A 26,358-nucleotide genomic window follows, 5' to 3' on the forward strand; every position below is an offset into this window, starting at 1 on the left:
TAGAATTACTGAAATGTGGTGTAATTCCGTGTGATAATTCAGGCAGTTATAACTACATGGGAGAGTCTATATCACATAACACTAACATTTTGAACGAAAGAAACAGACGAACCATTCACGGCGATTATTACGGCTGGAATATTCGCGTTCATACGTGGTTATTAAGTCTAACAGATGATGGTGTATGTACCAATAAATGTAATCAAAATTGGTGGAAGCGCACGCATTTAAGCGGTTCAGCAAAAGCTGTATAAGCAACAGGCCTCCATGGAAGAGCATGTTAATATCCTTTTATGTTGGTACACGAAAGACTGAAAGCAATTTCTTTGATATTCATCGTATAAGGCGGCGCTGTTTACCCTCCGATGGCCAGCATATGAAGAGTTACTTTAACATCATGCCAGACCGTGATTATTCAGTCGACATTTTGCTGTAAAGCCGTGGTTACTGCACCATCTCGTCTACCTCCTGAGCGCACAGCGCTGCAATTACTATTCCAGTCGCAGAGGCGCAGCGCATCTCCTCATCCTCCGTCATGGGGGATAAGCTCCAGCTTACGTGATGAGAAAATAGCCTTAGTGTGTGCCTATCATCAAAGTGCTCTGTACCCAAACAGCACTTACATGCGTTTAAGCACACATTAACGACCACACTGTCCCATTTTCGATTAGCCGTTGCAGACTTTTGCCAGAGAAAAAGAAGGAAGTAATTTAACAACCTGGGATTAATCCTTCATATACTGCATATAATTCGATATGAATTCCTAAATAAGGCCTTCTCCTCTAATAAAGGTTTTGTGCGTGCAAAACGCCGATATTCACGTTTCACTTTACATTTTCATCGCCGTAACTGTCAGAGCAGCTTGGTGTAACAGGTCAGATTAAAGCACAAGTCACACTACGATCACGTTTGCCATGCATTTGCTGGAGAAAACTCGTTTCCATGAAAGTTTTAGTTTTCAAGCAACAGCTAATTTTATAATAACTGGAAAGTGTTAAACGAGGGCTATTCAATTGTTAAGGTCCGATCGGGCGCGAAATGGAAATCTCAGTGAGAATCGAACACCTTCCAGCACTAGTTCTCTGCATATTCGGCGCTCCCTCTTAGACATTTGTCGTAGCGTTGTACCAACTTTCCGATACCCTTATAGGAAGCAGCTGCCTGTGCTTACCGACAACTCTCTACGCTGTCCTGCAGCTCGTTGTCTGTGCCAAAATGATGTCATCACAGCCAACGGGTCATGTGAACAGAGATGAAAATCAGAGGGAGCCAAGTCCGGGCTGAATGGTGGGTGATCAAACACTTCCCGCCGAAAACGCTTCAGGAGCGTCTTCATTGCCCTTCATTGCCTGTCATGAAGAAGGAATCGCAACGCAGTTACGTTATGGTGGGCTGCATGAAATCAGACGATAACTCTCGACAGAACTCATACTTGGCAGGAGACACAATTTTCCAGGCATTTTTACGTGCTCACTGTGCGCTGAGAACCGAAAAGAGCGACATGGCGCGATCGACGGGCATGCAAGACATACATCTGCGCAAAGCTTCAAAGGATTTTCCTTGTGGTTTCCATTTCGCGAACGATCGGACCTTAATAAACGCAGAGCCCTCATATTTATTTGTGCGATGGCGGGTCTGAAAGCAGATTGGTTTTATTCAGCATTCCAATACATGATATTGTCCCCAACTCTTTTGTCTACAAAACCGTATTTGTCAAAATAGTATCCGTTCAGTGCTACAGTCTTACGCCACTTTATTGGGAATCTCTGTATGCCCGCATGGAATCACTGTACTGCTCGATATTGGAGCAAATGTCTTGCTGCAAACAGGAACCTCCCCATCACACACGTACTGCTTCCCGCGGAATGATCCATCATTGGTCCAAACATACTGAAGTGAAAAGGCGTGGTATCCGGGCTGTACACTGGATAAGGAAGAACGATCCAATGAAGCCTTGTGGACTCCTCTCAGGTGCGCAGACCTGTGTGAGATGCAGCGAGGTGTTTGACTGTCATTCGTCGATCACCTCGAATGAGAGTGTCGGCACATCGCAGCATTGCAAGAGTCACAGCTGTGTGCAGCCGGCTGTCAGGCGAGAGGTCGGAAAGATTTGTGCGACCTAGTTGCGACGATAACAGACGCTCCACCCAAGAACTCACTGGGGTTTTGTTGACTGTCAGGTCTCCGTACACATTCTGCAAGCGCCTATAAACATTTGCGTTGCTCTGTTTTACCGCCAAAAGAAACTCGATGATAGCTCTCTGCTTAGAACACACCACCGTTACAGACGCCATCTAGAAGACTACTGCGCGGGATTAGCCTAGCGGTCTAAGGTGCTGCAGTCATGGACTGAGCGGCTGATGCCGGCGGAGGCTCGAGTCCTCCCTCGGGCATGGGTGTGTGTGTTTGTCCTTAGGATAATTTAGATTAAGTAGTGTGTAAGCTTAGGGACTGATGACCTTAGCAGTTAAGTCCCATAAGATTTCACACACATTTTTGAACATTTAGAAGGCTACTTAAAGCGGTGCCACCTATCGGAATTTAATGAAACTGCACGGGCTGAAGCCGGAATATTCCACAATGTCGCACAAAAAATTCCGAATTTCTTCAACCGAAATTGACCGAGAAAAAAATGTGTTGCGTTACTTGATGAATGCCCCTCGTTCTATTAGGCAATAATCGCAAATTTCCGATGAATAAATTGTGTAAGAACGTTATTTCTTTTTATACTGGTATCAGCTATTTCAATAACTATTTTGTTTCTTATATGCATAAACCAAAGGAAGGTCAACTTTAAATCATGAGGACCATTTTTTTCAGAGCCCAAAGAAGTCTATCCAGGTTAATTAGTTGGATCGAGTTACCAACAATCAAAAATATGGCAGTGAGATCTTGCAAAAGTTGATTGTTGTGAAAGACTTGGTGTATGTAGCTTCTCTTCCAACACGTAAGGGTGAACCGAATACCGACAGCTGTGAATGCAGTTAACTCCAGATATGCTCTCAAAAGTATGGGACGGATTTGGTTATCGTCTGGATGTTTGTCGTCTGCCCGGTGAAGGACACATCCAGCTTATGAGAAATGTTAATGAAAACTTTGATACTAAGTGCAGTAGTAAAGGTTTCCCCAAGGTTCCATGTGCATGCATGTAAAAAATATACCCTTATCTAGTCGAATGTTTCTTCTGAAAATAAAAAATTCCTAGTCCTATGCATAAATTAAAATTTACCCGGAATTTCTTTCTTCATGCTATGCATGACTCACTTGTTTTCAAAGTTCAAATGGTTCAGATGACTCTGAGCGCTATGGGACTTAATATCTGAGGTCATCAGTCCCCTAGAACTTAGAACTACGTAAACCTAACTAACCTAAAGACATCACACATATCCATGCCCGAGGCAGGATTCGAACCTGCGACCGTAGCAGTCACGCGGTTCCGCACTGAAGCGCCTAGAACCGCTCGGCCATTGTATTTTCACATTTCGCGACATATCGTTCCTAACTCCCCGAATAGTTCTCGTATTTTTACACTGAATCTTGAAATGCTTAAGAAAGGCACGCTGCACGCGCAAGACAGATTCGCCGTAGCGGAAATACCGCTCCAGCGCGAACGCACAACGTCCGGTACGACATGAATACAGGCTAAAAACTGACACTCCACACTACTAATAGATGGCGCCACTGTCGCTGTATCTTGTTTTTAGCGTGTGTTATTCAAATTTTAAAACGTCGAAATATTGCGAAACACTTTATAATTGACAGAAGTATCGTCAGCGTTCAACTACACGAAATCTTCCATAGTTATTCCATGGGCATAGGTGGGTAGGGTGGTACGTGGGAAAATATAGAGCCTTGAAAACGACTCAATCATTTACAGTAGCCCTGTATAAGATATAAAAGATACATTTTCAATAGTTGACGTCGTGGAGCAGCAGGAGGAAGGATTTGAGAAGGACGGTCTGAGCGGGCTGGGCTGCCAGCAACCGCCGCCTGGCTGTGTTTCGCCGTCGGCGTGGCGTGTTGCATAACGAGCGGCGGCGGTGGCTGCGGCACACTTAACGACGCGACTGGTTTGGTGTGTCCCGCCTGCAGTGGCTGCCGCCTGCCCTTTGCTCGCATCTAGCCAGCTGCCAGCGCAATGCAATGACAGGCAGCCTCTGCAGTTCGTCCACACTGCTCGTCCGCGGACATAAACTCCAGAAGCACTCTATAATCTACATAGTTCACCGCGCAACAACTGTAGATTTAAAACAGCTACATCTTACATTTTCCTTCGTCAAAATTAAATATGTGAACACGTAACATGAATATCGGCACATGCACATAATGCAATCCACTTAATCCATTACCTTAGGTGTTGTGAAACAGAGAAATCGGAAAATATAAAAAGATTCCAAAATACTTTCAAAAATTTTGTGGAATGGATTAACTAATTTGACACGCCTTTGAATGATACTCGAGATCATATACAGCAAATGAGGCTGCATGATCTACATCAGAGGTGTCCAAACCGCGGCCCGCAGACCGCAAGCGGCCCAAACCAAGTATCACTGCATCCCAAGAATATACATCTTCCACACGATCGTTAAAAAAAATCCTTAAAATTCCGTTTAATTAAGTTATGATAAACTGAATATTTCCAGTTTTAAACTCCCGCCACACGATGCTATCCTCTTACTGGCCCATACTAGTTGTTTCTCTTTTTCTTCTCAGCAGTTGTTGTATATACTTAGTGTTAAGTATATTATGTACGGCTCAAAAATAAAACTGCCTCCCTCCAGCGTGAGTGGCGTAAGCTAAAAGGCTGGACACCTCTGGTCTACATAATCCACCACACATATACCTTCAAGTACACTTTCAAATTCTAAGAGTGTAACACGAACTGTTTAACACATCATTTACGCAGCTAGCAACAGCTGTTCGTGGAATATTTCATTTTCCCTCAAATCACTAAGTACGTTTTCCTTATTTAACCTGATTACTTTGAAGCAATTGTCTGCCTCCGTAACTGAGCGGCCAGCACGTCTGACTGCCATGCGGAGGAGCTGGGGTCGATTCTCGATACTGCCAGGGAGTTTTCTCACAACACGATAACTGACAACGGCCGGAAGATCGGTGTGCTGATCCCACGACCCTTTCATACCATTTTCACTGTCGCCGTTAGTGAAGGATAATACGGCGGTCGGTCGGTACCGATGGTCAAACCACAGCTTGTGGACGAAGTGTACCTTTGCTTTCAAGCAATTGCGCGTTTCTTTGCAAAACAAGATATCACACTGGTCAGTTTGATAACCCATCTGTCTATTTCTCACTCTTAGTTTGGCTGCGAATATTCGGGTCGGGTGGTTGATTTAGAGGAGGGGACGAAACAACGAGGAAATCGCTCCCATCGGATGAGGAACGATGGGGGAGGAAGTGGGCCTTGCCCTTTCCAAGGAACCATGCAGCGTTTGCCTGAAGTGATTTAGGGAAATGATGGAAAACCTAAATCAGGATGGCCGGACGCTGGTTTGAATCGTCGTCTTCCCGAATTCGAGTCCACTGTGCTAACCACAGCACCACGTCGCTCGGTGAATATTCGGGCAAAAACGCATTGTGTAATTTACATTTGACTAATCAGCTAAGCCCTACAAAAGCGATGTACGATTTCGTAACAGTTGTTGATGCAGTTTTTATGATTCTGTTCTTCCTGCTAGTAACAGGCTCCTTCTTTGATGAAATGTAGGGAAATCAGTAGCATAATGGTCCTGACTTATTCTTACAGCTTAGGCAATACCTCTAAAGCAACGTATCGTACGAAAATAAAATGTTGTAGGTGAAAAGGTAAAATTAGCAAAGAAGACATCTGCGTGGGCTACAACTGGCCACCTCCTAAAAACACCTTTTGTTTGGGCGAGATCAGGATTGTATTTTCAAACAGGAACCCCTCGTTTTTATTGCATATTTGTATTATACGTCAAAAACTAAGTACGGTTCACTCAATCTATGTTTTCCATTCGTAGTGTATGGTGCTGTAAACGACAAATATCAAGTATGCCTGTTTTTGCAGTTAAGAGGCATTTGATTCTGTATTTCATTTACGATGTAATGGTGTATCACTTTCTTTGGCTCTTCAGTGTGATTTCCAAGGAGATTAAGATGAAGTAGGATAGAAGGCCAGTAGATGAGCGATAAGGTGCCTGACAGTTCGTAAAAGTAGAAACTTAGGCGTGCTGCCATGTGAAGACACCTGTTGCCGTCTTGGAAGACGGGAGTGTCCAGAGCAAACTCATTATGAACATGAAGAAGCAAGGGCACTACTTTGCCGCCGATGATGTTAAAATGAAAATTCTGGTTCATATTTACGTTGACTTAACTGAGTGAGCACACATGATGGTACGAAAAACATGCTGAACACATCAGTACACCCAGACACTACGAGTTAAACGCCTGAGTGACGAGTCGGTGCACTCGCCGCCTTGCCTAACAGGCAGCATCGCGACTCGACGGACCACGCTACACGCCTCGAGTTAGCTACAGCCTAGTTTGTGTCGTTCGTACTACTGAAGCCGCAGCGCAGCTGTGAGTAATGCCCTTTGACATCGAATTCGACTCTAGGTGTTCATTGCACACAGCTCCCTGGGCTGCGTTCGCTCGAAAACTGGTTGAGATGGTCCTGCATTCATTGACAGGTGCAATTCCAATGGAGTTTGAAACTAATTGACGTTGGCAAGGTGTGACTCTAGTCTCCAGTAATTGTCAGACCACTGTTTCTGCGCCGTGTTGCATGGTTGCGAGAGATACATCGTTCCTTGTAGACACGTTAAACACAGCACGCTGATACACCAAAAAATTGACCAACTTCATTCAAGGTATGGTTATGAGTACTGGGTGATCAAAAAGTCAGTATAAATTTGAAAACTGAATAAATCACGGAATAATGTAGATAGAGATGTACAAATTGACACACGTGCTTGGAATGACATGGGGTATTATTAGAACTAAAAAAATAAAAACGTTCAAAAAAGTCCGACAGATGGCGCTTCATCTGATTAGAATAGCAATAATCAGCATAACAAAGTAAGACAAAGCAAAGATGATGTTCTTTACAGAAAATGTTCAATATGTCCACCATCATTCCTCAACAATAGCTGTAGTCGAGGAATAATGTTGTGGACAGCACTGTAAAGCATGTCCGGAGTTATGGTGAGGCATTGGCGTCGGATGTTGTCTTTCAGTATCCCTAGAGCTGTCGGTCGAACGCGATACACTTGTGACTTCAGGTAACCCCAAAGCCAATAATCGCATGGACTGAGGTCTGGAGACCTGGGAGGCCAAGCATGACAAAACTGGCGGCTGAGCACACGATCGTCACCAAACGACGCGCGCAACAGATCTTTCACGCGTCTAGCAATATGGGGTGTTTTTCTTTTTTGTTCTAATAAAACCCCATGTCATTCCAAGCATGTGTGTCAATTTTTACCTCTCTATCTACATTATTCCGTGGTTTATTAAGTTTTCACATTTATACTGATTTTTTGATCACCCGTTATATCAAAACACGTCAACATCTTTTTTTGCTTTTGTTATGTGTCCATGTCGACTGGTGTTTTTTTTTTTCCCATCCCGTGCAACAGATTGGCACATTCTGACACTTCACTGCCGTGGCTTAGGTCAGCGGTAGAGGGCCATACGATCGCCGTGTACCAGTTCTACACAATTTATAGCCCTCCAAAGCAAGCTCATTGCTCTTTTAATGGGGTGACTGATATTTAGTCTGTAAGGTTAGTTTTTGATGAGAGTCAGCCTCGCTTTAATACGCGAGGCAGAGTTAAAGTGACAGAGCTGTGGAACTACCACTGGCTACATCACGAACAGCTCTCCAAAATCCAAAGTGTTTTCTTTTAAGGAGGTAAATACCATTTTGTCCGGCGAAAGTCTTCATTGTTGGGTATGTTTAAATCGCGGATCTGTGGTGGTGTGTGCAGGTGGTGGACTCCCGGCGCGTGGCGAGCGCGTCCGGCGGCGTGGAGCAGCGGCGGCACCAGCAGGTGGAGGTGTTCCAGGAGCGCGGCCCGGGCGGCAGCCGTCTGCACGTGGTGCGCGCCAGCAGGCTCTCCACCTCTTCCTCCTCCTCCACCACCACCTCCGGCACCGCAGCCGCCTGGCGAAGGGCGCCCGCCTTCGACAACCTGCAGGTCAGCCATCCAACACTTAACTATCACTAGACTCTATACTCGGCTACATATGCATCAGGTGCAGTTGGACGAAATTCTTATTACCTCAACCAATAGCTACAAGTACGAGACCTTACATGTGATCAGCAAAATAACATTAACCCTTATACATATACGTGACCAAAAAACTACACATCACGAAGAAGTTCCAGCAGACGAAATGTACATATACATACAAAAAAAATGATAACAATTTCATAAAATTTGGATGATTTATTGAAGAAAAAGAGCTTCATAAATTGAGCTAGCCAATAACCCACCTCTGGCACTTACGAGAGCACTTACCAGGCTTGGCATTGATTGATAGAGTTGTTTGGTAACCTCCTAAAGGATGTCGTTGAAAATGCTGTTCAGTTGGTGCATTAGATCGTCAAAATAGCGAACTGGTTGGAGAGCCCTGCCAATAATACTCCAAACGTTTTCAACTTGGGAAAGATCCGGCGTACTTGCTGGCCAAGGTAGGGTTTGCCAAGCAGGAAGACAAGTAGTAGAAACTCTCGCCGTGTGCGGGCAGGCGTTATCTTGCTGATATGTAAGCCCAGGATGGCTTGCCATGAAGGGTGTACCGCTATGTTGTAAGGGTACCGCGGGTGACGGCCAAAAGGGTCCTCGTCAATCAAATTCTTCTGAGTTTGAGGCCGCATTGTCATCTGTCTTGGCTGCCAGCTGTGACAGCTTTGCGGAAGGACAGCTCTCGCAGAGCAACAGGCGCGCGGTAGGCCACAGTGGTGGAGGGTACACAGAGCGCTGACGCGGTCTAGTCGTTACTAGGCAGTCAGTAAACAACGCTGCGCTGTAGTCGCCGCTCCGTCTCGTATTCGCCGATTTCTACCAATGGCAAGCAGTAAAGGAAACTCCAATGGAAAACGCGCATTTCCGCCAATGACAACACGTAATGCAACGACCAATAAAATGAACTCCTAATACCCTTCCTCCTCACCCTCACATCCAATGACAGCACTGCTCCATAGTATATAAGTACCCAACAAGTGCTCATTCAGCAGTTAGCAATACACGCTGAGGAAGGCGCCTTGTAACTGTCCCCGAAACGTCGGAATTTTACAGATGACAATGCGGCGTCAAACCCAGAAGAATTTTATTGACTTTGACAACGGCCGCGGAAGCCTACGTTTACATAAAAGGGTCCTCCTATGAAAATAAAAGGCACCCCAGACATTCACTCCTGATTGTGGGGCCGTGCGGCCGGTGACAGTCAGGTTGGTAACCCACAGCTGTCCGGGGTGTCTCCAGACACGTTTACGCTGGTCATCGGAGCTCATTTCAAAGCGGGATTCGTCGCTGAAGACAATTCTATTTCAATCAATGAGATTCCGTACCGAAAACCTGTCTGGAGATGCCCCGGACAGTAGTGGGTTACCAACCTGATTGTCGCCCGCCATACGGCCCCACAACCAGTACTAATGATGGGGTCCCACTTTTTTTTGTTCTCATCCGCGGCACCCAAACAACACGGCCTTACGTCGACGATATTCTACGTCCAGTTTTGTTGCCCTTCATGGGTCTTACATTCAAGCAAAACAATGGCCGCTTGCACAGTAGATTTTCTACTGCTTATCTTCGTGTTTGGCAAACGCAGCCTTGGCCACCAAGTCTCCGGATCTCTTCCTCATTGAGAACGCTTGGAGTATTATGGGCAGAGATCCTCCAGCCAGTTCGAGATTTTGACGATCTAACGCGCAAATTGGACATAATTTGGCACGATAGCTCTCCGGAAGACATCCAACAACTCTGTCAATCAATGCCATCCCGAAAACTGCTTTCTTAAAGGCCAGAAGTGAACCAACGCGTTATTGACGTGCTCAGTTTGTGAAGTTCTTTCTCTTTAATAGACCATTCAACTTTTCTAAAATAGTAATCATTTGTTTGTCTGTGCACATATGTCACTGGTTTCCATTCCATTCGGGTAATTCTTTCGTGGTGCGTCGTTTTTTGTCTTAGTGTGTGTATAGACTAACATTAACCATCACCCATCTGACATACACCACCTGACAGAAAAAGTTAAGCACCCACAAGGGGGTAGGGCGCGGATTGTAACTTCTCGGGCTGACAGGGTATGTGACACTTTTCAGTCATTACAAAATAGTCAAATTTAGAAGCAACCTCTTGGTATCAGCATACTTATCAATATGACGTCGCACATTCTCTGGTCTAGTTGCGTAACAGTTTCGGTTGGGAAGAAGCCGTTGTATCTTCTCCTAAAGCAAACTGGCCCACAACTCTTGTGTCTGCTCTTTGACATCCTGAAACTGGCAATGCGACGGAGATGAGGTTGGGGACAGGGCAGTGGAGTATCCCAACATCACACAGCCATGTGCCACGTGTGGACGAGTCTCGACCTGATGAAAAAAGGCATCATGATACTGTCACACGACAGGTAATACATGAGAACACAGGATGTCCGTGATTAATGTTACGCGGTCAGCGTTCGCTCAGTCACTACCGGCAGTGATTTGTAATCAACTCGATCGCTTCCCATACCACGATGCCAGAGGTGGTAACACCACTGTGGCTCTCCAAATGTTCTAAGAATGTGGTTTCTCCACAGGTTGTCGCCATACTTGCCAATGATGGTCGTTGATGTAGCGCCAACTGCTATTCATCGCTGAACACAATGAGATGCCATTCATCTGCAGTCCCTGCTTCGCGGTCATGGTATCACTCAAAAATGCAACCATATGAGTTGAGTTGTTAATGAAAGCTATTCGTAGGGCAATGATTCCCTAGTCTGGCTGCTGCTATTCTCTGACCAATAGTGCTGGATGACACAGGATATTGCAGGGAGTACATGACTTATCCTCAGATGGCAGCCAGGGATAGAAAGGAATTACGATGTGATTGCTGCACAGTGCGGTGATCTCCTTTGTAGTTGTCATACGTTGTCGACCAGGACCTTGAGACGCGTATGCCTGTTCTCACATTTCCATGCAGGTCACTGTCACGTCCGAATGCCCCACAAACCTGGATATTGCACCATTTGATCAGATGGCCAGATGGAGACCTACAACGAGGCACCATATCACATGCTGCTAACGCTGTTTCACACGAGCACGCCGTATTCCCGTGTCCTTCACATTTATCACTCAACCGAGTGCTGGTGACACGCGGTACATTATAGTAACGAGGAACATGCGCATATATGCATATATGCATTTGAGTTCCAGTGCAGCACTCGTAGCTGCCGCATCGCGGTCGCGAAGCGGGACCACGGCAGTTCCAGATAAGTTTTATAGTCTGACGATAATTTATGGATTTGTAGTTTTAGCTTGGCGATGTCCGCTATGGACAGACGGTAGTTACTGTTATTCTGAAGAAGGTTGTGTTATCCCGACTGAAACCTAGGTAAAATGTAGGTAAACGGTGTAACTGAGGCTGTTAATTATTAAAATTAAAATTAATATTTACGCAGTTGCTGACAGGGCCGAGGAATGTTGAAGATATTTATATACATACATTTCATGTGTGGTAGGACTAACGGCAATGCGCATGAAGCGGCACACTTGTACCAAGAAACACACCCTGCCGGAAGACACCCCTGAGAGTTGAAAGTTTACAAGTGTCCATCAGTGCCTCCGAGAAACTGGGGGCATTGGAAATCTACATCTACCGCTACATCCACATGGTTACTCTGCAATTCACACTTAAGTGCCTGGCAGAGGGTACATCGAACCATTTTCATACTGCTCCTCTACCTTTCCACTCTCGAATGGCGCGTGGGAAAAAGGAACACCTAAATCTTTCCGTTCGAGCTCTGATTTCTCTTATTTTATTATGATTACCATTTCTCCCTACGTAGGTGGACGTCAACAAAATATCTTCGCATTCGGAAGAGAAAGGTTGGTGACTGAAATTTCGTAAATAGATCTCGCCGCAAAAGAAAAAAAAAGCCTTTGTTTCAGTGACTGCCACCTCAAATCACGAATCATATCAGTGACACTTTCACCCCTATTGCAAGATAACACGAAACGAGTTGCCCTTCTTTGCACTTTTTCGATGTCCTCTGTCAATCCTACCTGGTAAGGATCCCACACCGTGCAGCAGTATTCCAGCAGAGGACGGAAAGTCTAATGTAGGCTGTCTCTTTAGTGGGTTTGTCGCATCTTCTAAGTGTTCTGCCAACAAAGAGCAGTCTTCGTTTCGCCTTCCTCACAATATTATCTATGTGGTCTTTCCAATTTAAGTTGCTGGTAGTTGTAATTCCTAGGTATTTAGTCGAATTGACAGCCCTTAGATTTGTGCGATTTATCGTATACCCAAAATTTACCGGATTTCTGTTAGTACCCATGTGGATGACCTCGCTCTTTTCTTTGTTTAGCGCCAATTGCCACTTTTCGCACCGTACAGAAATTCTCTCTAGATCATTTTGTAATTGGAATTGATCGTCTGATGATTTTACTAGACGGTAAATTCAGCGTCATCTGCAAACAATCTAAGGGGGCTGCTCAGTTTAGCCCGCATCTCGTGGTCGTGCGGTAGCGTTCTCGCTTCCCACGCCCTAGTTCCCAGGTTCGATTCCCGGCAGGGTCAGGGATTTTCTCTGCCTCGTCATGGCTGGGTGTTGTGTGATGTCCTTAGGTTAGTTAGGTTTAAGTAGTTCTAAGTTCTAGGGGATTGATGACCACAGTAGCTAAGTCCCATAGTGCTCAGAGCCATTTGAACCATTTGCTCAGTTTATCACCTAGATCATTTATGTAAATCAGCAACAGCAGAGGGCCTATAACAGTAACTTGCGAAACGCCAGATATCACTTCTGTTCTACTCGATGATTTACCGTCTGTCACTACGAACTGTGACCTCTGTGAGAGGAAATCACGAAACCAGTCACACAACTGAGACAATACTCCATATGCACGGAATTTGATTAATAGTCGCTTGTGAGGAACGGTAGCAAAAGCCTTCTGGAAATCTAGAAATATCCAATTGATGTCGGATCCCTTGCTGAGAGCACTCATTACTTCATGAGAATAAAGAGCTATCTATGTTGCACAAGAACGATATTTTCTAAATCCGTGTTGGTTATGCATCAATAAGTCATTTTCTTCAAAGTGATTCATAATGTTCGAGTACAGCATATGCTCCAAAATGCTACTGCAAACTGAGGTCAGTGATATGGGTTTGTAATTCAATGGGTTACTCCTGAGATGCTGCAGGAGTGGGTAGTCCTGTACGAATTACACATGTAACTGAAAATGTGATGCTTGAAGCAGTTGAATTCGCACCAAGAATCTCGAGAAGGAGACTTGCCACAAAAATTAACAGAAAGAAGCACAGTAGTGTGCGGGGAATAATACATTGCTATGCAGTGTACCCTTACCACCTCCAACAAGTTCAGTGTCTCAGGGAAGCGGACTTTGGTCCTATCGTAACGTCTTGTCAGTGGATGCAACATCAAGCTTTAGGCAGTCATACGTTTGACAGTAAAATTTTATTTACAGATGGACCAGGTTTCATTCGTAATGGTGTGTTCAACTATCACAGTTCTCACGTTTGGAATCATCTGGTCCGCAACCCACATGCTGTGCATAAGTCTCCACATCAGCGACGTTTCTCATTGAATGTGTAGTTAGGAGTACTCGCCATATTGGGCCGCACATGTTACCAAATTCAGTGGACGGAGTTACCTTCAGTTTTTGCGGCATCATCCTGAAGGATTGCTTCAGGATGTTCCCTTAGACCCGCCGATAGCGATCGGCCGATCGATCACCTTGGCTTTATGAGTCGATCTTTCAAAATGTCCGTAATCAGATTATGTGAGCTGTTTTTGTAAAGTACCAGTTTGTTGACAATGAGGTTTCAAAAATAGTTCAAATGACTCTAAGCCCTATGGGACTTAACATCTGAGGTCATCAGTCCCCTAGACTTAGAACTACTTAAACCTAACTAACCTAAGGACATTACACACATCCATGCCCGAGGCAGGATTCGAACCTGCGACCGTAACAGCCGCGTGGTTCCGGACTGAAGCGCCTAGAACCGCTCGACTACAGCGACCGCCAATGAGATTTCGCACGGTGTTTGTAGGGGTAAATCTGGCAACATTATCGCCGTCTCTTTCGTCCCCATCTACATTCCACCGCTTTTAACGCTCGCGCCAAGCAACAGTCTTTCTTCCTGAATGATGAGGTTACTACTTCCGAAGCAATATTGTATATGGTGGAGGTAATGCTCAATTAAATACTTCGTGTTATCGAAACTGAGTGTGCTGCTTGTACTGACATATCAGATAACCGCCTCACTTTGCAAACAATCCCAGTCAAAGCAGCGCAACAATACAAGCCACAGCGACAGCACAGAAATTAAATGTGACGCACTTTCCTCCAATATAGTCAGAACTGTCGAATCCACAAACATCTTTGTATCAGAAAGTTATAAAGAAGTATACGGCTAACCTGACAGTACTGAAGACGGAGGCTAAAAACGACTTTCAGGTTTCAAGGCTATAACTCGATTTCCAAACGACATTTCCTTAAAGTCAGCATACAATGAAAACCACTTTTAAAAATAGTGACAGCCAAAACCTACTTTAACACTAGAAGATTTTTGAAGAACTTGTATATTTGAGCCAGCGTTTTCAACAATAAACATAGTAAAACGTAAATGCAAAAATAAACTGACTAATCCTCATCTTTCAGGCTGAGTAAGGTTTGCTCTGACTAATTACTCGCCAGATTACAATAAACTTGCCAATTATTTGTAAAGCCAAGTATCTCACCAATTTTTTCGCACATTTGTGATGACTTCAATTTTTTTCGCTTGTGTAATATCTTGAAAATTGAGTAGTAGATCCACAACTTTTGATGGAGACAAATTTACTTTTTACATATTTTGTGTGATCAAAATTATTAGTGTTGGCTATGGTGTTGTTTTGTACCTTCATGAATTTTTAAGTCGGTAAATCTCTAAATGGACTAAACTGCATGTAACAGACCTCAAACATAGAAAGGTTGAGCACCCCTGCCTTAGAGCAACGCCAGAGGGGATCGTACACGCATGATGGAGCACCAGCACAGTTTGCTGCTAAGATGAGACTACGTCATAAGCTCCGAAGTGGCGAAAGATAGACTGGGCGAACAAAATTTATACCGTAGCTACCAGGATCACCTGATCTGAACCTCTAAGGTGTAGTGTACGCCACTCTGGTTAACACTGTTGGAGAGCTGGAGGAGAGACTTGTCAATGCGTGTAAAAAATGATCCAGGTTTGTTTGAAAGGATTCGAAACTCATTGCACCGATGGGTACTCTTTAAGCAAGAGTACTGTCACGTTACTGTTGTTGTGTTGGTTCAAAATTCCTGCACTTCTACCAAATTCATCATCATCTTCATCATCATCATCATCATCATCATCATCATTTAAGACTGATTATGCCTTTCAGCGTTCAGCCTGGAGCATAGCCCCCTTATAAAATTCCTCCATGATCCCCTATTCAGTGCTAACATTGGTGCCTCTTCTGATGTTAAGCCTATTACTTCAAAATCATTCTTAATTGAATCCAGGTACCTTCTCCTTGGTCTACCCCGACTCCTCCTACCCTCTACTGCTGAACCCATGAGTCTCTTGGATACCCTTGCTTCTGCCATGCGTGTAACATGACCGCACCATCTAAGCCTGTTCGCCCTGACTGCTACATCTATACAGTTCATTCCCAGTTTTTCTTTGATTTTCTCATTGTGGACACCCTCCTGCCATTGTTCCCATCTACTAGTACCTGCAATCATCCTAGCTAGTTGCATATCCGTAACCTGAACCTTATTGATAAGGTAACCTGAATCCACCCAGCTTTCGCTCCAATACAACAAAGTTGGTCGAAAGATTGAACGGTGCACAGATAACTTAGTCTTGGTACTGACTTCCTTCTTGCAGAAGAGAGTAGATCGTAGCTGAGCGCTCACTGCATTGGCTTTGCTACACCTCGCTTCCAGTTCTTTCACTATATTGCCATCCTGTGAGAATATGCATCCTAAGTACTTGAAACCATCCACCTTTTCTAACTTTGTTCCTCCTATTTGGCACTCAATCCGTTTATATCTCTTTCCCACTGACATTAATTCCGTACCATAGTCCTTACACTTCTGATCTAGCTCTGAAATATTACTTTGCAAACTTTCAATCCAATCTGCCATCACAACTAAGTCATCCGCAAATGCAAGACTGTTTATTTTGTGTTCACATATCTTAATCTCACCCAGCCAGTCTATTGTTTCCAACATATGATCCATAAATAATATGAACAACAGTGGAGACAGATTGCAGCCTTGTCTTACCCCTTAAACTACTCTGAACCATGAACTCAATTTACCGTCTACTCTAACTGCTGCCTGACTATCTATGTAAAGACCTTTAATTGCTTGTAAAAGTTTGCCTCCTATTCCATAATCTCGTAGAACAGACAATAACTTCCTCCTAGGAACCCGGTCATAAGCCTTTTCTAGATCTATAAAGCATAGATACAATTCCCTGTTCCACTCGTAACACTTCTCCATTATTTGCCATAAGCTAAACTAAAGATCTGGTCCTGACAACCTCTTAGAAGCCTAAACCCACACTGATTTTCATCCAATTTGTCCTCAACTAATTCTCGCACTTTCCTTCCAACAATACCTGAGAAGATTTTACCCACAATGCCGATTAAAGAGATACCTCTGTAGTTGTTACAAACTTTTCTGTTTCCATGTTTAAACATTGGTGAGATTACTGCTTTCGTCCAGTCTGATAGAACCTGTCCGGACTCCCACTTTCTACCAAAGTTTCTCCAATAATTTTTCTTAATGCAATGCAGTGTTGCTACCTTTGCCTCGCTGGAATGACAATCACACGTAATGAAATCAGTGGCGGCTGGTTTACTACGAAGTCGCAATTACCAGTTCGTTTGTGAAACTGTGTTTACTAACTCCTTTTTGTTTCTAGTATTGTGCACTTTCAGTTGTATGCATTTACACCATTGACAGCGATACATCCTTCGGGTGGTGCAATTAAATTAACGACAACTGGTGTGCTTGCAGCTACCACTGAACCCGCTGGATTCGAGCCCCCAGAAGACGAGGGCCAGCGTCGGTCGCAGTGGTTCCATCGGCGGACGGCGGCCGCCTTCCCGGCCACGCAGCCTCGTCGGCAAGCCGGAGACGACGGCGGCGGAGGCCATCTCGGAAGAGCATCGCGACCACGGTGACGACCTCGAGATCGAAGTAGCGGCTCCGCGGATCGAGGCGTCCACCGCCACGAGCTCCGAAGACGAGGACGGAGGAGGAGCGGGGCGCCACGGCAGGTCGCCGGCGTCGGCCCGCAGACACAGCCACAGCGGCATCGCGCGCAAGAAGAGCTCCTCCACGGAGGACCTGCACTGCGCCACGCCCGACGGAGACGGCCCGGCGGAGGTGGGCACCAGCAGCGGCGGCTCGGGAGACGACTGGCGGCGGGACGCCAGCGTGCGGCGCTCGCTGCAGTTCCCCGGCAAGGCGGCGCTCGGCTCTCCCCGGCTGGAGCGGCAGGAGCTGCCCGCCTTCAAGTCCGGCTCCGCGCTCAGGGGGCTGGAGGCGCTCGAGAGCGTCTTCCGCAGGGGCGCCACCATCGCCGACTCCGTCAACAGGACGCTGGCGGACGGCGGCGCCGGCGGCGACGACGCGCTGGACGTCGACAGCCTGGCGGGCCACCTCAGGCAAGAGCAGCAGCAGATGGCCAGCTCCGAGGAGGAGGGACTCGGCTCCAAGGCCGCCGGCAAGGCGGCCGGCAAGCGGCACTCCTTCGTGACCGTCGAGAAGCTCAAAGAGGTCAGGGGGCGCCTGCGACGGCTCGGTTCTCCGCCCTCCGACGAGGCTTCCGCAGACTCGGCCAGATCCGCGGCCATCGCCGAGGAGCGCGACGACGGTATCGTCACGGAGGAGCCGGACAAGCGCGAAGACTGCGGACCGTCGCCGCGCGCCAGGTCCTTCGCGTACGGCGCGGACGCCGCGGCGAGTGGGGCGCGGAAGACAGTGCCGGGCACCGGCAGTCTCGAATCGAGGACCTCGAACCGCTCCAGCAGCAGCAGCGGCAGCCGCTCCGAGGAATGGTACAACCGGCGGAAGTCCTACGGCTTCGAGCAGGTGCACGAACAAGGCAGGGAAGCGCAGCTTTACGGATCCCCCTTCAGAGACAAGAGTAAGGTCGAATCTTCCACGGACAGTGGCATATGCAGGTCGTCCGAAACAGTCACGCCGTGGGGTCGCCTCGTCGGCTCCAGGACCAAAACTGAAGACAGTCACGCCAAAGCTGGAGCGAGTTCGCACATCCCCGTGATCCCGCTGAGAGCAAGTCACAGCATAGCCATCAACAAAGCCAACATCTCGTTAGAGTCTAGTGATGCGCAGAGAAACAGTGTGCTGTCGGAAAGGCAGGACGATGACGGCGCTCACCAGAGAGGCCGAACCACTGTCGTCACACTGGGCAGCAAGTGCGAGCAGAGAAATGTCGACTTCAACAACAGGAATTCTGGAGACTCCTCTCTGCACAACGTATCCACCTACGACAACTCAGACGATGAAAAGCCGAATCATCGCCGTTTCTCTGAGCCAGTTACCATCACGATTCCCATCACACGTGACGATTCTGCTGTTCAGAACGACGCGCTTAGCAACGTGGAGCAGAAGAAACAGTTTTATCGCAAGTTATCAGAAAGACCTCTGTCCAGTTCTGAAAGTAACAAACCTTTCGTTGTAAACATAAAAAAGAAAGAACCCAACGACCTGTCTTCACTTATAGACAAGCGCAATTCTTTCAGTTCCGACAGTACTCAGCCGCTGCTCGATTCGACACCCTGGCGCAAAACTGAAAGCTGGAAAAGCACGAAACAAGAAGAAGGCGAGATGAAAAGGCATTCTATCGCAGTCGACCCGAGGTACGTTAAAGGAGGTACGAATCACATAATGTCGTTCAGCCATATGTCTCAAAACGACAACTCAGAGCAAGCCTTTACGAGGATTTCTGCCTCCGAACTGGCAAAGAAGTTTGACAGTCTAAGTGTCTCCAGAAAGGAGCAAAGTCAGTCCACTCTCCAAAACGGAGTAAGACAGTTTTCTACCGGTATAAACGTGTCGTTCGTACAGAACGGTTTCGTGAGGAACGAGGAAGAAGATGAAGAACTTTCTTCCAACCAGATGAACATCAAGAAACAGAAAAAGGTAGAGTTCTGTAAGACAGAAGTGCATTTTGTGGCCGATTCCGGGCGAGTCAATATCGTGGAAACGGATGAAAAACCGCCGCCCACCAATATGTTTCGGAGACGAAAGAGGAATAACACAGCGACAACAAACCTTCAGGCCTCAGACCCCAATAAGAGCAACCTCCCGCAGGTTCGCTTCGGGGATTCTCCTTATGAGAAGAAGCTACTAGGAGGCAACGACAGTTCCGTATCGGAGGTTAGCCACACGATACATGTCGATATAGCTAACGATGCGAAAGTTGCCACCACGTCCCCAGCTAAAGAAATTTCCCAGTCACACATTCCTGCTAACTTCCAGCATGACGCTGACAAAGAGGATCACATCTTCACGCAGGCCAACGCGACTATATCTGCAATAGTAAAGACCGAAGGTAACGAATCACCTCGTTTTGACAGCGAGAATTCGGATGCCTTCCAGATGCAGGCGTCCACGGATAAGGACAACATGCCCAGGAGCATACTTAAAAACTATAGAAAGCCCCGACCCTTCCTTTTGGGAGAAAACGATGACTTTAAACCGAAGGCTGAGGCGGAAGAAGGCAAGCAGGAGGAGAAGTGGGGTGTCAGACTTCGTCCTGTTCAGAGCAGTGAACAAGGTTCGACTACGGCTATGTGGAGGTCGCAGGTGTCGGTGAGTACCACCGCGTTTGACGTCCCGCAGCCACAGAGACAGGTCGCTTCGATTTCGAGCGTAGATCACAACTTCCGCGAAAGCGAGAACGAGCTGCAGAGGCAGCTGCGACTGCTGAGACCTGCGCACAAGAAGGCGGACGTCGAAAGCTTCTCCCCGTCCACGCAGGTCGAATCTCGGTCGCGATCTTCGCCGCCACTGGCCAGGAGCTTCGGCCGGGAGACGGAAGACAAGGGGATACAGGTGACCGTCGGGCCGGCGGCTACGGACGGGGCGCAGCTGTCTTCGTGGACCGTGGCGGAGCGCATAAGACAGGTGGAGGAGATGAGGAAGGTCTCTGGAGAGGTCAAGGGATTCTCTACCAGGATCAACTTCGGTGCCGGGGAAGCGACTGTCATCGAGGCTGGGTCGTCAGACGAGCAGCAGACTGCCGGCCAGAAGTCGGTGGGGAGCACCTTCGAGAAGACGAGCGCTTCTAAGGCTCCCTGGTCGCCCAGGCAGGACGCAGAAGGTATGCTCAACAAAGCTGTATAAAACGCATGCTCTCCTTCACCAATAACCACGCTAATTCGCATGACTATACGTAGACTCACAACCTAAAAATAACACGCGACACGCTTAAATAATACTTCACTCAACGTGATAGCATAATTTCGATATATCACTCCTAAATACGATTCTGTAAATATTTTCTTGGTGTATGGCTCCTTCAGGGATGTAAAATAATATAGAAGCCAATGATTCGCCACTGTTACAGACAAAAGACTACTTCTGGTGTGTCCTTGTAACTATATATGTGCTGCTGGGTCCTACTTCTGTAGTTGACATATGGCAGGAGTCGTCTGATCAGTGAATGACGGGAATAAGTACTTTATTGGGGGAACTGCTTGATTGTAAAGCTGGAGAAATGAAAGATCGGAAGTTAGGACGAGCAGTATCGCCCAGCCTCGGTGCATGACTTTTAACATGCGATGTTACTTTACAATACAGGGAACTGGGGCAGACCGGTTCGAATCCGCGCACAGCCTGAACGTCTGTTAGACTGCTATACTGGGCAGACTGAGTGTTGTTACTGGCGGTTTTACACACTTGTCTAAACAAACGCTGGGGTGTCTCCATTCTCAAACAGTTATATTCCATATACACACAAAATATGGTTTACACATACATTTGACGAATACGACTTTCCCACCTTTGCACAACTAACATTCGTAGCGACAAGAAGCTGCAGGGTTGTCAATCCGCGGATAGATGTAGACTAGAGTACTATGTCACGGCGGGAAAAAAAGAAGGTGAAGAAGCTGTAGGAAACTTATTCTATTTTGTGTGAGTGTGTGTGTGTGCGTGCGTGCGCGCGCGCGTTTGTGTGTGTGTGTGTGTGTGTGTGTGTGTGTGTGTGTGTGTGTGTGTGTGTGTGTGTGTGTTTGTGAAAGCTGCACTTCAATTAGTAAATTACTTGAACTCTGTCCTCCCATTTCATGCATCTACAGATCACCTAAGTCGCCAAGATGTCCTGTAGTGGAACAATAAGAAAACCCAATAATACATTCAAATCTGTCATGAAACACCCAAACCACCAACCCTAAGGAAAGCTATTTGTAACAGTAACCGAAAGATTGAAATTTATTTTATGAGACAGCACAAGGCGGTCTCAAATTCAAAATGGTTTTTGTCCCCGAATGGTTAAATATTCACATTGTATTGGAACTCGAAATTGGGTCTTTTTTGTCTTTCCTGGGCTCAGAATTCAAACAGTAGAGCGTTTCTTGTAACAGGCGGAGGTCCACGATCGACTGTTGGTCCGCGACGACGGATGAATCTGTTAGGAAGGTTGTAATCAGTTCAAACTTCTTTGCACAGAAAATATTTGTTTCGTTATGAGACTTTGCAGGCTGTTATTTCTAACTTCTTTTCTCAAACTTATAGCTGGAAATGTTTTACAGGAAATTCATAAACTGTAAAGGTGTGGAAGTACGGAAAACGTACAACTTGAAATTGTTTGTTGTATTTATGGCGTTTTTTCGTTTTCTTGTCACCTGATGGCGACTAGTTTATGTTAGTGAATCTCACACTGTTTCCACAGCGAATTGCTGCCACAATCTCGTCGACTGTTTGCAGTACAAGACATTTTTATTGCCTGATTCGTCGAATAGAAGCCACGCTGTTAGCCTATAAAAAGGGGGCAATCGTTTTGCTGCACTAGGGTTGAAGATGTTCCGCGAGATTTTCATTGAAGTTTCGCAGTATTAAAAAGAAATTTTTCTCATGCTAAAGACATATCAACAACAGTCGACATATTATGGACTATAGAAAGCTTACTAGAGAACTTCATTACAAAATATTCAGATATCGTCATAGCATTATCAACACAAAATAATGTATATTTGACAAGACCAGACATGCTTTGATGGCTGGGTAGATGCGCGCTGTTCAAGAATTCGCTTGCCTCAGACTCAGTTCAGGACTTCTTTCCTTTGTTTCGATTTAGCTCAGTGCGAAATAAGAAAAGACATACATAAAACAATCTAAAGAATGATACCCTGGCACGGTAGGAATAGAGCAAAGACCAAAATCGTATGTCGCGGGACCGTCGTGTGAAGCATATTTATAAAAATAATTGCAAAAAAAAGTTATTCCGTCAATATTCGGAAGCTTTGCGACAGATAGCACACCTTCATAAAATTGGTGAGAGACTACGTTGCATAAACCTTGATTTGAGGACTAGGTTCGATTGGAGTCATATATTTTCTAACAGGTTATAGCAATATTATGTACATAAGTAATCCACTCCCTAGGGGTTTTCTAGAAACAGGGAATAAAGATGACCTTTTATAACGTTTTTGACAATAGTGATCGGGCGTAAGGACAACGTTTATACTGATTTTCGACTTAAAAACGGCTGAGTAATAGATAAACGCACCACTCCCGATGCCTCATCTCTGTTTTGGGAAAGCGTTTCGAATATGGTTTTCGAATTTCCAGAAAACATGTCGAACTAATCCGCCCTAAAAATCACAGAATCTAACTAGTAGCTGTAGGTAATTAATCCAATACGTAAGTAATTGTTTTTTAGAGTAGAAGCTTTCTTAACTTACGTTTTACTAATATGGTTCCTTTACTCTTGGATTTCTATCTAACGCAGAATTTCTTTTCTTATCTTCACTGTCATCTACCTTTAAAAACAGAAGCAGGTAAGTATCGAAATCCTATAATCAGTATTGATTCTTCAACACTTTTCTGCTGTGGCACCATTCTGTTTGTGCCACTGCTGTATGGACATGGAATTTTGAAGTATGTTAACTCAGAAAAATTCTTCGGAAGAACGTTTCCACTTTCTCAATCTCTACCCTTCCACGTGCTTTGTTTTTTTCGTAGTTTTGTTCTTTCCTTGCGCCTCAAGAGACTACTTGTAAACAGTATCGTAGCCTAATGCCTGTTTTCCGAAACCTGACAAAGAGAGAAAAAAGTGACAAGCATGGAGATTGTCTCTCAACATGTACAGAAAACAAGTCTGCATGAGGCGTTTCGCCACCTCCTCCTACCTACGCTTGTATAACAACACTTAGTTTCGACTCGCTTCCCGCATAGTTGTGTGCGAATAACATAAGCCAGCTCGCTGGCGTATAAAGTGAATTTGGAATGCGCTGAGAATGAACATAATTGCTGGCAAATGCTGTAGCTTGAGTGAACAAATGTTGGAGAGTGGAGCAGATTTTTATCGAAATGATCCATTGCAGATGAGAAGGAACAAGGGAGCAGAAACAGAGGGCTGGTGGTACGCATCAGTAAGGCAGACCAGCAAGGAAAGCAGCAGCAGCAACAAGAACAGCAACGACTGCCAAAAAATTTCCCCTCGAAGAGTGACGGGAAGACTGCAGAAGAGCTTAAGAAAACGACCACCACTATCACGATCGATCTCGGCTCGCCGGGAACAGCCGAAGACGAGAGCAGACCGGCGGAAGCGAAAAGGCCTCCCGTGAAACCGGAGAGGACCCGCCGGAAGCAGCAGACAGAAGTCTTGCAGTCTCCGTCGTTGATAATGAAAACGATACGAAATCCCAGCTGCGGCCCGGGCGAGAAGGGCGAAGCCAGCCCGCGCGCCAAGGACGGCGGAGGGGAAAAGACGGAAGAGGAGGCAGTGGCGCGACAGAGGGCGCAGGCGCAGGGCGCGGGCAGCACCCGCAGCCAGCTGGCGGCGCTCAAGGAACTGTACTACAGTGGCGTGGCCAGCGAGGACAGTGCCGACGAAGAGGTGCGCTCCTACATGAGCGCCGGCGGCGACGACTCGGACCGCGCCAGCGAGCTGTCCGGCAGCTGGAGCCGCGTGCGCGCCTTCCGCAACATGAGCAAGTACAAGACAGGTACCTACCACTCTCATTACATTCCACAACCCGCGCCGCGATTACCTCTCTTGTCACTCAGCGCAGTGACAACGAGACAAACTCTTCCTTGTCCATACAACTGCTGGCATTTATAGTTTACGCACAGTTAACCTAGAAGGTTTGTTGTCGTGTGGTTTCTCCATAATTCCATTAATTCAGGAGAAATAGCAATAGACGTATGGCTGTTTTTAATATGTTTAATCCCCAGTCTAGATCTACATACAAAATTATACTCACGATCTGAGCTATTGGCAGGGGGAGGGGGTGGAGAGAAGATTGGTTGTAAGCAGCTCACATTATGACGAAATACAAATAGAATAAATATAATAATTCCAATCCCAAAGAAAGCAGGTTGGTTCAAAAATGGTTCAAATGGCTCTGAGCACTACGGGACTTAACTTCTGAGGTCATCAGTTCCCGAGAACTTAGAACGACTTAAACCTAACTAACCTAAGGACATCACACACATCCACGCCCGAGGCAGGATTCGAACCTGCAACCGTAGCGGTCGCTAGGTTCCAGACTGAAGCGCCTAGAACCGCTAGGCCACCAGCGGCCGGCAAAAAAGCAGGTGTTGACAGATGTGAAAATTACCAAACTATCAGTTTAATAAGTCACGGTTGCAAAATACTAACACGTATTCTTTACAGACAAGTGGAAAAACTAGTAGAAGCCGACCTCGGCGAAGATCAGTTTGGATTCCGTACAAATATTGGAATACGTGAGGCAATACTGACCGTACGACTTATCTTAGAAGCTAGATTAAGGAAAGGCAAACCTACATTTCTAGCATTTGTTGACTTAGAGAAAACTTTTGACAATATTGGCAGGAATACACTCTTTTAAATTCTGAAGGTGGCAGGGGTAAAACACACGGAGCGAAAGGCTATTTACAATTTGTACAGAAACCAGACGGCAAGTATAAGAGTCGAGGGACATGAAAGGGAAGCTGTGGTTGGGAAGGGAGTGAGACAGGGTTGCAGCCTTTCCCCGATGTTATTCAATCTGTATATTGAGCAAGCAGTGAAGGAAACAATAGAAAATTCGGAGTAGGTATTAAAATCCATGGAGAAGAAATAAAAACTTTGAGATTTGCCGATAGCATTGTAATTTTCTCAGAGACAGCAAAGGACTTGGAAGAGCAGTTGAACGGAATGGGAAGTAGAGAGGATATAAAATGTAGACTAGCAATGGCAATGAAAGCGTTTCTGAATAAGAGAAATTTGTTAACATCGAGTATTGATTTAAGTGTCAAGAAGTCGTTTCTGAAAGTATTTGTATGGAGTGTAGCCATGTATGGAAGTGAAACATGGACGATAAATAGTTTGGACAAGAAGAGAATAGAAGCTTTCGAAATGTGGTGCTACAGAAGAATGTTGAAGATTAGGTGGGTAGATCACATAACTAATGAGGAGGTATTGAATAAGATTGGGAAGATGAGAAGTTTGTAGGACGACTTGACTAGAAGAAGGGATCGTTGGTAGGACATGTTCTGAGGCATCAAGGGAATATCAATTTAGTATTGGAGGGCAGCGTGGCGGGTAAAAATCGTAGAGAGAGACCAAGAGATGACTACACTAAGCATATTCAGAAGGAAGTAGGTTGCAGTAGGTACTGGGAGATGAAGAAGCTTGCACAGGATAGAGTAGCATGGAGAGCTGCATCAAACCAGTCTCAGGACTGAAGACCACAACAACAACAACACTTGAGATTTCACGACAAATGTTTCCACGTACTCTTGCTATTATTCAGTATTCATTATGTGGTCCGGATTTCTTCAAACTGATACATAACTGATCCGTCTGCCTGTACTCGACATCTGGCAGAAAATCCAAAAAGATTCTGGTCTGGCACCAATGGCAAGACAGAATATGTACCTAGACTCTGCTAAAGACAGTGGACTTACTAAACACA

The 26,358-nt window shown here is 45.8% G+C and overlaps 1 protein-coding gene across 5 annotated transcripts in view; it reads left to right on the forward strand.

Moving 5' to 3' along the window:
* The window catches only part of LOC126345346 (uncharacterized), a 997,319-nt gene that overhangs the window by 924,496 nt on the left and 46,465 nt on the right, over positions 1-26,358 (forward strand). For 4 of the 5 annotated variants that reach the window (XM_050002094.1, XM_050002095.1, XM_050002096.1 and 1 more), the window contains 3 exons: positions 7,968-8,177; positions 17,237-20,573; positions 23,800-24,423. In XM_050002094.1, coding sequence (XP_049858051.1) covers positions 7,968-8,177; positions 17,237-20,573; positions 23,800-24,423 — 4,171 coding nt within the window. The remainder of the gene's footprint in view (positions 1-7,967; positions 8,178-17,236; positions 20,574-23,799; positions 24,424-26,358) is intronic. The other variant, XM_050002097.1, reaches the window with a different exon arrangement.

Source organism: Schistocerca gregaria, chromosome 1, assembly GCF_023897955.1.
Source record: "Schistocerca gregaria isolate iqSchGreg1 chromosome 1, iqSchGreg1.2, whole genome shotgun sequence".
Classification (NCBI taxonomy): domain Eukaryota; kingdom Metazoa; phylum Arthropoda; class Insecta; order Orthoptera; family Acrididae; genus Schistocerca; species Schistocerca gregaria.